At 35.6% G+C, this 18,329-nt stretch overlaps 1 protein-coding gene across 8 annotated transcripts in view; it reads right to left on the bottom strand.

Moving 5' to 3' along the window:
- CPEB3 (cytoplasmic polyadenylation element binding protein 3) overlaps nt 1–18,329 on the bottom strand; it is a 92,663-nt gene that overhangs the window by 66,267 nt on the left and 8,067 nt on the right. For 7 of the 8 annotated variants that reach the window (XM_082054073.1, XM_082054072.1, XM_082054071.1 and 4 more), the window contains exon 2: nt 16,912–17,816. In XM_082054073.1, the coding sequence (XP_081910199.1) occupies nt 16,912–17,805 (894 nt within the window). In that variant the 5' untranslated portion in view covers nt 17,806–17,816. Of the gene's footprint in view, nt 1–16,911; nt 17,817–18,038; nt 18,160–18,329 lie in introns of those variants that run through there. The other variant, XM_082054069.1, reaches the window with a different exon arrangement.

Raw genomic sequence — 18,329 nt, 5'->3', positions numbered from 1 at the left:
CAATGTGCCATGAAGGTACACATGAATGGTCACACACAGCAAGCTCTACATGCTCACTGAGCAGCCTTCAGCTCCTAGCAGCTTCAGCTGTGATACAATCCCACTTGCATTCTCAGTAAATTTTGGAGGAAAAAAAGAAAAAAAATATCTGAGGAATATGGTCACATGGTAAAGTAAAATTATCACTTAGCAAAAGAACCAAAAAACTATAAATACCGAGTGTTACTAAAATAACCAGAAATTGCAATAATTTTTTCCTTATGAAAAAATTTCCTTATGATTTCATGAAAATATAAAATAAAACAAAACAAATAACGAGGCATAAAATATAAGTAGGAGGGACAAACAGGGTAAATTTGACTATGTCCACGATAAAGACCATTACAGTAGGACTACTACTACTAAGTCGTAATGGAATTTTATTCTAATTCCACTCTCTTTTTTGATCTTTCCAGCTAATTTCGGATAGCATTAAGCTAAGCTGGATTTAATATGTTCCTTTACTGGAAAAAAAAAAAAAAAAAAAAAGAATGTTTTCTTCTATTATTACTGCTCCTGGAATGCCCACAGGAGAAACACATTGACTTTTCACACATTTTTCTTTGCTCACTAGCAACTGTAGCACATTTTACTTTCAAAGGTGTTCAAAAGTTCATTGGGCAAAAGGTGAATTTTTTAAAGCTTGTTCAAAAAGCTTCTAAGAAAAATAAGGAAATTTAATACAAATATAAAATAACATCTAATTATATATAGGTTATGGAAACATTTCCATATAATTTGAAAAATAGCATTTCAGAACTCTAACGATATTTAATCATCTTGTCTGTGTTATATAAACTTTTACAGTTAAAATTCAAGAATTCAGATTGAATCCAAAAGCCTTGAAAACTTGACCTACTCAAGCATTTTTTTTTTCAGGAAAAAAAGGTAATGGTTGTATTCAAACTTTAGTCCCTTAAAAATTCTGAGTTCTAAAATGTTACAAGAAAACTGAAGTTTTTCAGTGAAATGTTTGCAATGTTTATTTCCAAATAAGCTAAAAAGCAGAGAAATAAGAGGTACAACAAGCATTATATAGCATTACAAAAACTAATATAAATTGTATTACTCAGTTTAAAGCTCGCTTTACTTTGCAGTTAAAATTAGATTCCCTTTTTGTACACATCTAATACATAATTGAAACATATATAGAAATGTTCAAGCTTTATAGCCACAAGACTTAGCATTATATTCACTTATACAGAATATTCTGACACATTACCAACTATTCAATATTTGCTTGCAAACTGCGGGGCAAGAAAGTAATAGAATTCACCCTGCCTTTTCCTAAATTAGTAGTGGTAGCTACAGGGCAGACTGAGAGGAACACATTAACTGTTGCCCTGGTTTAAGCAATCCATGTTTTGGAGTTGTAGGGAACAAACCACCATATGCCTCTACTGGATACAAACTCTCTCGTTCTGTATTATATCGTTCATTTCTTTCCTCATAGCCTGACACACTGTGTTCTTTGAAGCACCCTCAGTTATTCTTTCAATACAGACTTCTATAATAGGTCAAAGGTACTACTCACATGATCACTAGTGTTATTTCTCTGCCTCAGATTCAAAGACAGTAAAGCACCTAGGGAAATCCTTAAATCACCTAACCTAATGCTCCAATAGGGAACACTGTTTATTACCAGAAAACAGAAATATAATATACTTAATATTTCAAACATCTTCCTTTTGTCATCAAAACAGTTAGACAATGTGTTTAAAAAAAACCCAAAGAAAAACCCCACAACAACCAAAAATATCAAAACAACCTACAAAACAGCTATAATCCTTACACTCATTACACTACTGTAGGGAATGATCTGCAGACATTACAACTAGCTGAGCACTCACTGTCAGGATTTATGTTTAGTCATATTTTGTTCAATGTGATGCTTTAGATAAAAATCTGCTCGTCAGTCCTGTTGCTGAATACATCTCAAAAAGCTGATGTATCCACTTTCTATTATAGTTACTGATTCCACTAACAAACAGTTCTAACACTTGTAAAATATAGGATTAAAGTAGTTACACCCAAGATGATAATCAATTCACAAAAACAAGCAAGTGGAAAAAAAAAATATGCCAGCAGTAGAATTTATAAGGCTGTTCATTATACCCTTGAGCTATTAAAATGAAATAATTTAAGTGGTTCATTGGCCTGCTATGCAAGAGTTCAACACTGATAAATTACCTTTGGGCTTCTACCACTCTGTTCAGCAGAATGATGCCTGTCTGCCATAGCAAGGAAAAATACCACTGACCTAAGAACACCTTGCCAGCTAAATCAGCACAAGTGCAAACTTCAAATCACAAGACAAAAGCACTACAAAGATGCAAACACTGCAAATTATATTATTAATATTAGCTGTCATATACCTTTAATTACTAAAATTACTTGTGTAAGCTGAGTCCTAACTTTATATTATTGCAGCATGATTAATATGCATGACAAATTGTGGCTCAGGAATTTAAAACCTTCTTTAAAGAGATATACACAAAAATCCACTCTTGCGCCTTCTTCCTAATGGGGATTGAGAATGGTTAGGCAGTAAATGTTCTGCATCCTGGGACTTCATTGAGACGCAATCTATCATAGAATCCCAAGCTGTCACAGCTACTTTCTCATAAGGGAAAAAGGACTACAGGCTCTTTCAACCTATGCACCTACTTCTAAACATGAGTTGGGGACCCCTGTGTAGCCACTGGTAAACAAGTCTATCCTTTTCCTAAAGTGTCATTATGTTAGAAATTTTAATTTAATAATATTTGCAATAAACTATTGAATCAGCTTCAAAGTTACCAAAGGCTGTGCAATGGAACTGAACAGACAGGAAACAGCAGAGAGTAGCAATCCAAAAATCACTCATAGCATCAAGCTCCACTTAAGGGAAGGGCAGAAGCAGAGGGGAAAAAAAAAATCCCAAGCCCAAATTATGTTTTAATTAGAAGCGACTCTTCACATCAATTATATGCAAGTAATTCCATTTCAAATCAAATTTGGAAACAAATAAGGAATTTTTCTGGTTGCAAGTACTGAATCATCCCACATATGCAAAATTTCAGTTTAATAACAAATTCAAAGTTAGTATATTAAATATATTATTTAGCATAATAAATGTATTAAAATAGTAACAGAAACACACTATGCATACTTGCATCTTTTATTACCCAAGAGACTTAAAGGCATCTAGGATATGAGGGAAAGAACAACCATCTTATGTACAAGGTACCTGAATATTTATGTCGAAACCCTGAAAAATAGCCAGAATAGGTATTTCTTCCTCTTAGAAGAAAAGAAGCCATAAGCATTTTTGCATTGTTAGTTAGGGGGTACTCATTCAAACTACTGCTGCACATCTGGATTTAATTAATTAAAATCATTCAGAAATCCCATATAAGACATACAAGTACATGTATGAATTTGCAACTAACCAAAAGGAAACCATCTTCATGTTAACTCCACACAGAAATTAGAAAGGATACTCATAGGAGCAGGAAAAACACTTTCCTATTACATTATAAGAGCTGAACTGATTTAGTACAGGGCAAATTTAGTAAAGATTACTCCAGACAGGGAAAATGTCTTGAGATAAAAGCCTACCTGATTTGCCACAGAACCTTCCTTTTTTTGTACAAGGTAATGAAGATTGACAGACACCCTAAGAAATGTTGCTACAGGGAAAGAAGCAGAATGTTCAACCACTTAAGTACATTCAGGGAGACCATAACAAGTTCAGCATTAATATCTTGGACAACAAATGTCTAGGAAAAAGTCTAGCAAGACTGACAAAAGAATAAACGAAAACTTATCAGAAGAAGTCATGAAAAAATAATGTAGCCTCCATAATCAGTATTCACATACAGGCTGAGAGAGTTGGGGTTGTTCAGCCTGGAGAAGGCTCAAGGGAAACCTTATTGCAGCTTTTGAGTACTTAAAAGGAGCCTGTAAGAAAGCTGGGGATGGACTTTTTAGCAGGGCCTGTTACAACAGGACAAAGGGTAATGGTTTTAAACTAAAAGAGGGGATATTCAGGCTAGACATGAAGAAAAAATTTTTTACAATGAGAGTGGTAAAATACTGGCACAGGTTGCCCAGAGAGGTGGTAGATAACCCACTCCTGAAAACATTCAAGGCCAGGCTGGACAGGGATCTGAGCAAACTGATCTGGGTGAAGATGTCCCTGCTCATTGCAGGGGGATTGGACTAGATGAGCTTTGAAGGTCCCTTCCAACACAAAGTATTCTATGATTCTATGAAAATCAGGTAAACAAGGGTAAACAGTAAAGACGGGTAAATATTAAGAGACAAAGCAGTGTCATCTATCCAATTCAATAACACGCATCAGGTGCATGTGAACACTGTAATCAAAAGAAGTCAGAATTGCTAAGGCACAGTTAGTGGAACGACTAAAGCCAGTTCAAGTAAGAATGTCAGTACTGTGCATATCTGACCGGCAAATTAAAATGAAAGAAATGCAATAACTGAAGCAGGCTACAAAACCATAGATCACAACCACTGTTTCTAGTTTTTATGACTGAAATTCAAGGATGTCTTCTCTTTAAGAAATAACAAGCAGAGATACTGTAGCATCATACTTTGGTGATGCAATATCCTGGAAAATATGATTTCTGGTTCTTGAAAGAATATGATATGGCTGACCTAACAAGGACTTCAGTATAACATTTCATATGGTGCTACAAGCAAAGTAACTAAATGGGAAAAAATGATAATTAGTGCAACTGAGGTAAGAAAAAAAAATGACAAAAAGGGAAAAAAGTGAAAGTGTTAAACAGAAATCTACTACAGAAAGTTACTAATGGAGTTTCTTAAAGACAAATCTTGAGATCAATTTTATCAATAATGATGGTTATTAAAGTAGGAACATGCTAATAATATTTACAAGATATCACTAATACAGAGGAGATCAGCTCATCATACAGAAAGCATTGAAATAATTTTAAGAACTGCAGCAAAGCAGGATGATATAGTAGCACTAACTAAAAGGTCATGACTTCAAAGACAACTTTCACAATAAACTGGGACCTCACCACCCAGAAAGGAGACAGAAAGAACACAGACCAGAGCTTATTAGTTAATTTCTGGACAATTATAAGCCTTGAGTACAAATGTTAAGCGAGAAAAGGTAAGCAAAATTGCAGTCTGTACGAAAAGTCATACTTCTAGTAGGGTTGCCTTTTGCATCTATCCACATCTGCATTAATTAAAAAAAAGCTATTAATATTTTCATTGCATTTGTTCTTTTAAATTATTCCCTTCACTCTACATGCCAAACATTGCCAAGGACAGAGCCATATTTTGAAACACTGACCAGTTCAAGTTTATATTTTAACAAGGCTACCATGTAAGTGAAATAGCAAGAAAACTTTCCAGTTTCTCTGGAAAATGAAGCATTCCAAACAAACTGTAGGATCTACTACAATCCATTTTCAAGTAATTTTAAATGGCTCACACAACATGAGTTACTATTCCCTTGCCTAACAAAAAAAAATTGTTACAAGTAATCTACTATCATGTCAGAAAAGCGTGTTCCTGTTTAGACAAGGGAGGTAAGACTGTCCACAGACATTTGCATCAAAACATTACTTGTAAACTCTGCTGACAATTGTGGTTGATTTTATTACTCAGAAGTCCCAGGTACAGCTTCATTTATTAGCAGCCAAAAGTAGCAGGAGCCACCAAGCTCGAGTATCAAACCCAACCTGAAGTTTACAAGCTTTTATTTGTAGACACTCTCATCCACAGAAAAGTGAATGGGTATATTGTCATCTTGGATTACTATACAGGAAAATACCACAACTACACTTTCATTTTGTATTATAAAAATCCTACTTTTTCTTATCCCTGAGTTTTGCTTCCTTTACCCTCTTGTTCTGCCCTAGTTTTCCTACTGCACAGTTCGCTGCCACTTAGGGCTTTCTGAGGTTTAAGAAAAGCCCTTTCTGCTACTGCAAAATGTTTCACTGTTTGCGGGGCAGGGGCGGGGGGCGGGGAGGGAGTGGGTGGTGGTTAATGACATGGGAAGAAACAATATAATCCTAGAAAGAATACATGACTAAGAGAACTATTTAACGAGATGAAATATTAGGTCAGACTGTTATGGTAATCATAATTTAAAACTAAAACATATCTTTATAACTAGTTTAAAGAAAATGTCAAAGTATGTTATGAACAGTTGACAGACTTGGTTATTATATCTTAATGCTTACTAAGCACATCAATATATGGTATTAGATTGGGTTACAAGCCATCTGCTAAAGTGCTGGACCCTAGCAATCAGTTAACACATTAATCATTTATGAAACCTTTACAAATGTACAGTTACTGTAAAGGTTATGCAGTAAATGGTAGTAACACTAGCTACTTACATGTTAATTCATTAATGCTTTTAACAAATCTCCTTCACAGAGTAAAATACTACATTAAAGGATCTGTCTAAAGAAGCTCAAGAGTAGTACTCTGGAAAACACTTCCGGGTGAGACCACAGGGAACATGGAAGTCTAATATATTAGATTTAAGGCTTCTGAAGTATGATCTGTTGACCGCTGTAAGGTCATATAACAGTTCATGATCGTCTGTCACATGTTGCTAATTCTATACCCTATTTCCAGCTGCTTAACACATGATAAATTTCAAAAAAAGTGTAGGTTTCTGTCTTTTACATCCTAGATATCTGCGTGATAAACTAAGCAGACACAAGCTCTTCTGCACCTCAATCAATGCACACCACCAATAAAATACAAACAAGAATTGCTCAGAGCAATTCAAGACGACCTTGCCATAGCTGCATAGGAGATTAAAAAAAAATATTACTGAATATGAGAAAAACACATTACTCAAGCTAAACTACAATTACTTTCTTATTTATAAGAGTGAAATTTTCCACACAATTTTTTTCATCTCAACACTGCATTTTTAATACTTAATTGGATGGTCTGAAAAGACAGATTTTTTTAAAATTTATTATTTTTTTTAGGCTAATAGGAAAGAAACAGGAAAAAAAAAAAGACAGTTGGAGAGGAATAGAAAAGAAAAAAAAAATCTAAAAATCCATAAAAGAACACCATCCCAGGTGAAAGTAAAAATACGTGTATAAAGGATACATATATCAGCATAGCTGAGCTAAAAAGATGGTCCAACGATACATGGCCCAAGCTCCAAAGTTGTTCACCCATTCCATACCTTTTTTTGTTTAACAGTCTAAATGCTTTCAGAATTGTTCACTACATACAGTGTATGACACGTAACTAAAATTAAATGGCATTTCACAGTTAGATGCCAGTGAGATACTTTTAGTAAATCATTATGGTTACTGATTTTGGCAGCAAAGAAAGATTTAGAAACAAAAAACTGTCACTTTGTTTCAATTTTTTGTTGATTTGAGTTTTTTAAATAAGTATAGAGGCAGAAGAAATTTGAGGTTAGTGGAAGAAAGAAGCATAGTAAGCTTAAGATTGAAGAAATATCCAGGAGACCTTATAGGAAAACTGTACATTTCTTTCTTCACAATAATTCTTCCATGTAGGAAAGATAAATTTCACTGGGCCATCCACTTATGATTAAGCAAAAGCACGGATTAAAAATATATATATATATATATATATATATATATATATAATGTTGATATTAAAGACATAATGCTTTTTTTTCATTTTATGTCAGAAGTGGTTTCTGGAAGATTGGTGTGGGGATGGCAAAACAATATCAGTTCAGCCCGTTCAGACTAAGTTATCACTTGGTTAGAATTTCTGAATTTATAAAATTTAGAACTTCTAGCTAATATTTCTGAAAACTCCATTGTCCCTGAATTTATCTAAACCTACTTTAAATCCCTCATGCTATTAAGTTTGCACAGGAGCAATTCCCACAGAGAAAGTGAACATGATTCAGTTTATGACTACAGTGCTTTATTGGGACTTCGCCTGTAACATGAAGCTTCGACATGGAAAGCAGAATAGGGAAGGCCAACTCAAATAAGAAGCCTCAGTGAAAAAGGGGATCAAAAAGCAGGAACAGAAAGAAGTGAAGAACGGAAGTTTGACAGGAGTGAAGCCGAACAGTTCAAGGTTGGATGAAACAAAAAAAGGGGCCCAGCCCACAAAAATCATGCTTCACCCACAACTGAAAGCCATTGACAGTATGTGCTCTGTACACACTACTTTCATTAATTTTGTTAAACCAAGAGAAATCTCTAGAGTTGACCAAAATACTCTAACTTGGCTGATGAATCATGTGAAATCAACATCCTAACATGTAACAGAATCTCTGGTTTTGCTTAAGTATTTTACTCAAGCTCTAGGAAATTTATTCTTACAAATTTTGCAAAGCCATACACACATGCACAAATTTAGGAAGTGCAGGAGTAAGACTGCCAGTGCAATTTAAGTTCTACCATTTTGCATTAAAACCTATAGCTAAGTTTCAAAAACATTTTTCCAACAAAACGTCTAGCTCATCCAGTGCCCATCAGTGCTGGTTTTGAATAACTAAGAGGTTGTTTGCTTACAGAAGCTCTATGGTGTTTCCTGCAGAATTTGGAAGATGTACATAGATAGTTGCAGGAAAAGTGGGTCTTCCAATTCAAGAAATTAACTATTTACCTTCTTTTGTCTTCCCTCGTGAAAAATTCTAAATTCCCAAATAATTTGTGCTTAAACTATAACTTTTTGCAGGTAACAATTTGTTTTCTACACTTTTTGGTGACTAATTTGAGATTTGCACAAGCAGCAGACTTAGGGACAGTCAATAGATGTTCTGTTTTCAAAGAGCAATATATGCTAAGTATTTCAGGAAAAAACAAAACACAACTTTTTCTTTTTCTCAGATTGAACACAAAGAAGAAAATTATTTCCCCGAACTCTGTTCCTCTTGATTACATCCACAGAATGGAGAGCACACCAGCCCTTTTAACACCGTTGTGACAAAGCAGATCAATATCTGTCCTGATCAGCACCATGCTTTACTTCTATGAGATCTCCTACTAGATCTTATCTCTGGGATGAGTTTGAAAGGCATGCAATAAAGAGACAAAGCCACACCAAACAATGAGAAAAAGGAAGGTATCAAGTACCTGTATTTTGCAAATGCCACTGAGAACTTATAGACAGAATCAGGTAATTGAAGCTTATGAAAATGTTGACCAAGTTTGAAGATACACAAGCAAAGTTTCTGCAGTATTTCACAACTTGCATTTTAAAAATCCTAAAATTTACACGTAGTAATAAAAAGATTACACAAATGAAGATCTGTCTTTCTCTATAACAGTAGTTCATTCAAACTACTTTGAGACACCTGCTTATTGTTGGTATGTACAATATTCTAGTAATTGCTTAAAAGCAATGCTTTTGCACTTCTCGTAAATTTCGAATAAATAAAACAGGAAAAAACTAAATAAAGAAGAAATCATGAAACACTGCATGGTAATGAAAAAAAAAACAAACCCGGAATTAGTTACAGAATGAATAAAATGTCACAGCCTAAAAACCAGAAAGTCTAAACATTGGTCTGACATACTTGTTAGAAAATGAGAATGGAAAACTACTACATTTCAACTTGCATAGTTGCTGAAAAAAAGCTTTAGGTATTCTAAAGTAGGTGTTACTGAAAATTAATTAGTATTATTTTCTGGAGAAAATGAACTGCTTATACATACACGGATATAGACTATAGATGTACATATATATTTTGTGTATACTTTTACACAAGAATGTGTATACTTATACACAAAATGCTAATATTACTAGGAATGGCAAATTTCCCTGAAGTTTTGAAATATGCATATTTTGTTTCTCTCCTACTACATGTTCCACTTACTCTTTTTGCTGACTAGAGAGAAAAAAAAAAAAAAATCTCTAAACGCATGTGGACATGTAGAAAGTTTCCCTATAGAAGGGAAGTTATTAGCCCACATAGCACCAGAAAGAGTGCTAAGAGAGGGAAATTCAGATGACCTTATGCTGAGTAAGCAGCAATTAGAAAACTCTGTTTCCTGACCTTTCTGAAATTATAGTTCTACTCCACTGTACCAAAAAAGTAGGTTGAGATCAGAAATGGTACAAACTACTTCAGGCATCATCTTGCAAAGCTAAGCACTTAACTGAGCTTGCAATAGGCTAGAAGGGTATAACAATCTGATTACCCCTGAGAGAAGACAGTAACTTTCACCTGCTTGTATTGTTCCTCCTATTTGAAGATCATACAGAGTTTCTTTCCCTAATTTTTTTATATCTTCTGACAATAAAAATAGGATTTTTCTGAAGATGTGGAATATGAGTAAACCATCCTCTTTCATGCCAAGAAAATATGGTGTTCCATTTTCAGCAGTTAATTGCAACGAACAATTATACACTAAAAGCTTTCAATATTGATTTCTGGGAGTTGAGAAGACAGTGAGGGGAAATAAGGAAGAGAAAGAGAAAATATATACCTTTTCTATCTAAAGTCTGCTAGCTGCCATTATGCTAAAGGTCTTAAACAGATCCTTTTCCTTAAATAACATTATTACATATTACTATGATAAAAGTAGAATCAAAGCAGCGTGCTTATTTTGGGAAAAATAAAGTTTGTAAAGGCCTTTATTTGCTGTGGGAGTTTATGCCACAATTTGGAATAATGTTTTGATTAAATTTCTAGGACAAACATCTTTTATTTATGAATAGTATTTTTAAACTTGTAACGCAATCTCAAGTGATCGGTATGAAAAAGAGGAACAAGTAAAAGCCAGAGGGGCTCTCTCAGAGGTTCATCACTAGATAGTTTTGGTATGATGTTTTTCTCTTCAGTCTAATTTAAAAGTTTTTGAAAACACACTAGCCTACACAGTCCAAGCAAAACGCAGATTTCTACAGTTTAAGATCACTATATAACTTCACAATAAGCAGTGCTATCTTTTATCTTCCCTTTGGTATGCTTCAGTCAGAAATCACTCATGAGTGACCTAAATGAAAGGAGAGCTTTTTTACCAACTATCAAGAAATGGAAATGTTCATCATTCACTCAGCAAACTCATACTACTTCTTGAAAATCACCTGGAACAGAACACATTAGTCTTCCAGGTCTCTCTTTCTCTCACATTCAATTCACAGGAACAGCTTCTAGGCAAAAAAAAAAGTGAAAACTGGGGATGATACAAGACAGCAAATAGCAAAATAAACTGCCATCCCCTTCACCTTCCCTTCTACCTTACCTCCCAAAGGAAAGACAGATAATTCTTTTATCAAATCTTTAAGATAAAATTATTGATTCATTGTTCTATATTAATATCTTAAATGTTTTTAAGGAAGTCCTGCCTATATATGGAGTTGCTCAGAACACCAACAGACTGAACTCACACCACTGCCCTACCTTCACTGACTTTGAAGGCTTACCTACCATTCAGTTGGTTACTTCAAATCAAGACAACAATCAATAAGTAACTAGTTTACACATCATCATACTTTAACTATGAAACAGTTCTGTACTCCTACTGTATTTTAATACATTTGAAAATGCAGAAATTTAGAACTCAATCAGATCTAAAATCGTAAGATACTTCAGAACTACTATGGCCAAAGTATCACGTATTGCTTGTATATGTTACACTACTGAGATACGATGACATGTGTTCTCACATTTTAATATCCATAATCAGGAAAATTATTGATTGTCCCAATACAAGCATGTAAGAAAGAAGAAGAAGAAAAAAACAAGTGGGATAAGTTACTTCCCCAACAACTAAGTCCTTTTTTGCTGTTGTTGTTCATAAGGTTGCAGGCTGCCAGTAGCTGTGTGTCTCCATGTAAGAAAAATTAAGATTAGACATTTTTCTTTTTCCTAAATGTCAAGAAATATTTTTCAAGACACCAGTAATGAAACTAAGTATGGTTATCTACTAAACTGTCAAGAAATAAGAGCTCAGAATGTCAAATTTAGGATAAAGAAACATGGTGTTTTCAAAAATAATCTTCAAATAGACTTATTGGATACAACTATTTAAAAAAAAAAAAAATCTAGATTTAAACAGACTTCAAAATGACAGTCACCAGTGGGTATTAGCCAGTAAAACTCCCTTACTCATAAATATAAAACTGTGTGTGTTACACTTGTGAATGTTCCAATACCCGAATCCATTTTAATTCAGTCATTTTTAATACACAAACACACACGTGTGTATATATATATATATATGTCATATCCTAATATGCATTTCAGGTCATCATAGTGTTAAGAAACAGAACTATGACAATTAAGCTACAGTTAATTCACTGCCTGTGAAGAAGTTACCACAAACACTATAAAACTGAACTTTATAGTGTATTTAATATTCTTTTCCCTAGGACTTGAACACAAAAATTACTCTGCATTACTTTACTGCATATGTGTATATATTTATATGTATGTGCACGTATGCACATAATTTGTTTTGAGTATCAATCTGTATCGGCATGGAGAAAGCTAAGTATGGGCTAATATCAGAGGCCTGAAGAACTTCAAATGTTTAAAGAAAGCAGCTTCTTAAGGAGCTGTCTACTAGTCACCAACCAAAAGTCACAATGGAAGTATAAACATGATGCAGTGGCCATTCCCTTGTCCTTCATTTCACTCAGCCACAGTGTGTTAAGTACAACACATGACAAAGTACTTGTGATTGCTAATGTATTACTAATTATTGTGTCCATACCTAAATGCATAAATATATACTTATACAAACATATATTTATGCATATATACCTATATTCAAACTTGCTGCACATTTTGGGTTGCATTTGTTTCAGTATGAAATATTGAAACTATATATAATTCCTAAATTTAGCTTATAATTTTACCTTGGTCCAGATTAATTCCTATTGAAAACAATGAAGAAAAAAAAACAAACACCAAAACAACTTGCCTTAAAACCCAACCTTTCTCAGCTTCCCTGCAGAAGACAGCACGTTAAAACTATCTTTATCCACAATACCACTTCATTTATTCCTGCTAGAGAAGTATTTATCAGTAAAGCTGCCAAGAATGACTTGATGTGTGTCAGACTCTTCAGAGCACCAACTTGCTACGCATTTTTTAAATCTAAAACTTGCAATTGTACATTTTTATTGTTTGGAAAGAACACGACTCAGAAAGGACCAAATCTGAACAACTTCTAGGAAATAGATATAGTGTTGTTATTATTAAACATCCACAGAGCAGACTTCCTTAATTAGTATACTGGTCTCCAAACATTTCATTCCTTCTCTATTTTATCCATTACTTTCTTATTTGTGCTTCCAAGGGTCTATTTCAGGCACTATCAATCATCCTAGCCCCACAAGCTGTGTCCAAATGTCTTCATATGGCCAAAAGCAATACACTATTTACCTGAGGGAAGTGAAAGAAAAGAGAATTTTTGGGAGCAGCTCAGCGGCACGAGATGACATTGGCTCTGCTTGAGCCCCAGTGCTCTGCTGTAAAAAGGAACTGAACCACTGCCCAGGCTCCAGGGACAATCAGTGCTCAAAGGCCAGAAATGAGGATCACCTGGCATTAACGGCACAACACTAGTGCCTGTCACAGGACAATCACAACAGACCTTTACCTGAACCACTTGGAAGCTGAAGAACATTCAAAAAAACAAACTGGCCAAACATCTATATTTCATACCTGGCCTTGTTCCACATCTGTTCCTGTGATCTTGTCTCCAACTCTTATCTGCTACATTTTATTTCATTCCAGACTGATTGCTTCTTTTCTTTTCCAGCTATCAACTTCATGTCTTCATTTTTTTTTATACAGTGCAATGAATTTCCCCTCAGTAAACATAATAAACCATTCTCCTTTAAAGCAACTTTGGTTGCCTTTCAACACCAATTACAAGCCAGATGTCAACCGAATTCCTAACAATTTTTATTTTAATTTTTTTATATGTTCTGCAGCACAGCTCCTTGGGACAGATGCCAATTGGTTTTGACATACAAGGTACACTAACATATTACTCAAATTCAGGGATGAGGATGTCTAGCATATTGCTTTATACACATGTTCTTAAGAACAAAAAACATTTTCAAATTCAACATTTTTTCCTAGAACTAGATATATCAGTAGCTGAGTATCAGCTGTCTTTAAATATTACAGACTCAGAACACAAACCTTGATTATAGATGTTTTCTCCTTAAAATTTTTTGATCACTGCAAAGATCTGAATTAAAAAACAGGTATCACTGACGTTAATTCAACCAGCAAACATATTTGTATTTTTATTTTTACCTAGAACACCTTAAGCCTACTATCTGATTAAGGAATTAATTAAATTTAAACCACAAATTTTTAAAAGTCTTACAATCTCAACATAAGAGAAAAGAATGGGTTAGCACAAAGAACTCACTAATGTGCATTAATGTGTTGCTAGCAAGTTTACTGAAAGATATTTCTGAAGCAGATCAAAAATGCTTAGTTATGAAGGGTAGCAGATGTACATGGATAAACCTGCCAGAATTACTTGATAGTGCTGACAAGCAGAACTTACTGTGTCAACTGTGTCAACACATTGCCCGATTTCTGAGCAGGAGAAAAAAAAAAGGCAACCAGAACCCAGGCAGTCACTCTCACATTAATTTGAATTCCCTTTTTATCAATGTAACTAAACAGTTGCCTCCTATCGATAGTACAGTTTCAAGACCTGGACAGTTTAAGTATAGGAGCAATAACCAATAACCCAGATTACAATCTTTTATGCAAAATTCAGCACCTTGTATTAAAAAGAGCCTAAGAGAAAAAAAGTTTTCTAAGTTTCTAAGTTTTCTGAGTCTCTGAAATCACACTGTTATTCCAGCTGGTGGTGAGTGTAGTCTAAGTATTTGCTTTCAGATGAACAGGGAAATATCAGGTTAAATTCAGAGAGAAAAAAACAAGTTTCCAAATTTACATATTGGCTAACTTAGCTTTTCAAAACCTTTATTTTAAAACCAAAGGACCTTTTCTTTAAAAATATTTATCTGCCTTTTTCCTAGTGAAGACTAAATACCTGCTAGTTTAATTTGTGACAATTTACAGTCACGATAATAAAGCTGTCTAGTCAGCAAAGATGTATCTCACTGACCAAGCCACAGAAATAAGAACATTTACTGTTGCTTTCCCTACTAATTCAAATCTACCTGAATTTTTAATATCTTACATGTAGACAATTTAAATAAAAGAATAGCTGTAAACTGAAACACATTTCCCATTCCTAAGAAAAAAAAAAAAAGACTGGGAGCTATATTAATTAGCTTTCGTGTGGCTTTGCTTTGTGCAACATAGTTGTTTCACCAGGCACATTGTGCCTAAAGTATAATCTTTCTTCAGACTTCAGTGTTACAGACACATTGACCAGCAGTTCACCAGCAGCCACTCCGCCTTCATTTAGGGCAGCCAATAAAAAATTAGCAACTCTCTCTTTAAACAGAATGAAGCAGCAAAATGAAATTTCTGGGCTGACTATAAGGTGCCCTCTTTGAATGGGATTGGAAAGTGCACAGGAATGCATGTATTTTACTTCAACAATCTCTTAAAGTAACCAGGAGGGGGTGTTTGGTTGTGGGTTTTTTGGGGTTATTGGGTTGGTTTTTTGTTGTTTTTTTTGTTTGTTTGTTTGTTTCTAATACTGTCAATCTAGATGCTATTCTTTCTATACTGGTAAGTGGAAAATCTTTCAGTTCATACTTTGCTGAGAAAGTGATTACCTAAAGAGAAAGCATATATGATTTCACTGTATTTCAAACCAGAACATTTCAATTTGTCTGAAATTAAAAAACCTAACGTAGAAGCAATTTGAGATTCACTTCACCTTGTATAGATATAACCATAACTGCATGCTGTGCTTTTTTCAACTTAAAATGGATTTCACACCATGACAGGTTTCATTCTGCATTAAAATTGCAAATCTTCTATGTGGCCCAGTTTCAGCTGCAATTGATCTGCTTTGTCGTCATAGATTTAAAAAAAAAAACAAACCAAAAACCAAACCAACAACAAAAAACAAACCACAACAGTGAAGGGCACTGCAGCTTTAAATATTTCAGAGCTATGTAGCTAGTAAATAGACTCCATTGCAATATGGCTCTGAAGGTCGTGTCCTATTGTCTCTTTTCTCTGCAAATACTCTGAACAGCATAAAATGGTCTATTTTATACAATACCTCCCTGCCATTTCTAAATCACATCAATTGTATTAGGCATTTCCTTACTGGAAAGGACAGATACGCCACTCTTTCCATACACACCCACGCCGCTTCTAGACGTATTCAAAAAGTCCACTGTGAATATAACAGCGGGGTGTACGTATCAGACAGCTTTTCATATATATACCTTACGTGAACAGGCTGCCCATTAAATCCCACCACAACAGAAGGGCAATTAGTTATTTCAGTGGTGATAAAATAATTAACTGGATTTCAGGTCAAAAAGTATCTTTGATTAAAATTACCATGCCAGTTAGAAAACTGAAGCCAGCAATTTTAACATCTCCTGTTTCTCAAATATGGGAAAATATGAAGAAAAAAGATTATCACACACAGAGAAGTAACAGAACATAGCCTACCAAACATATTTATCATGAAGGAAGGCTACTACCTTTTATATGCTAAAATAAACAAACAAGAATCACACAAAAAAAACCAAGCAAAAAGCCCTGTCACATTTAAGAATAAGATACAAGAAAAATAAGACTATGAACCTTAAGCCAGAATTTTGAAATATTGTGTATGCACTCCCTACGATCAACCTCACTTCTTTCTTATTATTATTTTATGCAAATATGAGTTATGAAGGTGCTTCTCGCGTAAAATGTAACATGAAATACACTCCTGCAAAAAATACAACTTTGCGATAGCAGTCACCACGTAGAAGGTGCATGTAGTCATTTACCTGAAAAGGCAACAGATTGTTGCCATTGTCCGTCCTGAACGCATTATCTTCCATCCAGGATTTGGGAGTTAAGGGTGCAGCCCGTGGGAACTTCGGAGGGGCAATGACATTGCTGGAGAATGGTTTCTTAAGGGGTGAAATGGGATTGAGGGGAGAGGGCACACCAACCCCCACTCCCACGCCGACTCCCACTCCAACTGCCCTGCGAGGGTCCCTTCCAGCCTGCAGCCCACCCCAAGGGTTGGAAGGTGTACTCCAAGCTGCATTTTGATGGTTATTCCAGCTGGAGGAGGAAGAAGAGGAGGCAGAGGAGGAAGACGGTTTGCTGGTCATGATGGGCTGATGGCTGTAAGCAGCATTTCTCTGGGCAAAAGGTGCCTGATTAGGGCTCACAGGTGACCTCCGCTGCTGCTGCTGCTGAGCTTGCTGCTGCTGCTGCTGATGTTGGTGGTGTTGAGTCTGAGCTAGGCCAATTTGAGGCGAGAAAGTGCCACCAAATACAGGGTTGACATGGTGTGGAAAATTCTGGAAAAGCATTGTCCCATTGACTGGAGTAATCCCTTGGAAAAAGCTATCATCCACCGTGTTTGTGGTCCCTGTCGACCAGGTGCTGCCAAAGGAGGGAGACAAGGAGGTGCCGGCTGCAGGTTCTTGCTGAGGCTGGTGAAAGCTCAACCCAGGCAAAATGGGAGACTCCATCTGCATCTTCTCCTTGCTATTTTGGGAAGGAGCCGATGTGCCGATACTAGTCACTGAACTGCTGTCTTCTGGTTTGGGTGCCTCCGACGAGACGGGTGTAGAGGGGGCTTCTGCTGAGTTTGGATCTTGCTGCTGCTGCTGCCGCTGCTGCTGGGGCTGGGCTTTGCTTTTGTCCATCAGTAAATCATCCTGCATGGTTTGCGCAGCTGAAACAGTAGGGAAAAAAAACCACAAAGACAGATTATTAACATTGTCATTCATACCACAAACCAGGCTGTTTTAATCATTTGCCGGCTAAAAATCTCATCCAACTGCTATGCTACAGCAAGTTGCAAGGCAAACCTGTAATCTTCCCCCTCCCCCATTTAGGAATATGTAACCTTTGATCGTGCCAGATTGCCTTCAAAATATTTTTAAAGATGCTTCACCCTTTTTGATGCCTTGTTTCCCTTCAGTCTAAATGAGAGATGTGCTTATAGGGCAGAGATATACAGCAATTTCGCCACGTCTCTTTTCTCTTACACCGGAACTCAGAGCTCTCACCCTGCAATGAGAAACTGATTCTGGTTCCTGTTTTTCCAAGCACCCTCCTCCTCCACCTCCTCCCCCTGGTTATTTGCATACGTCAATAAATACTGCTGCGTCCTTCAGCAAGGTTAAAAAGACACCAGTCTTCACTCTTCTCCTCCCCCTTTTCTATCAGGGGACCTTTAAAGGAG

Source organism: Streptopelia decaocto (assembly GCF_964273445.1).
Source record: "Streptopelia decaocto genome assembly, chromosome: 5".
Lineage (NCBI taxonomy): Eukaryota > Metazoa > Chordata > Aves > Columbiformes > Columbidae > Streptopelia > Streptopelia decaocto.
Note: the sequence above shows the minus strand (reverse complement) of the source record. Positions and strands in the feature narration are given on the sequence as shown.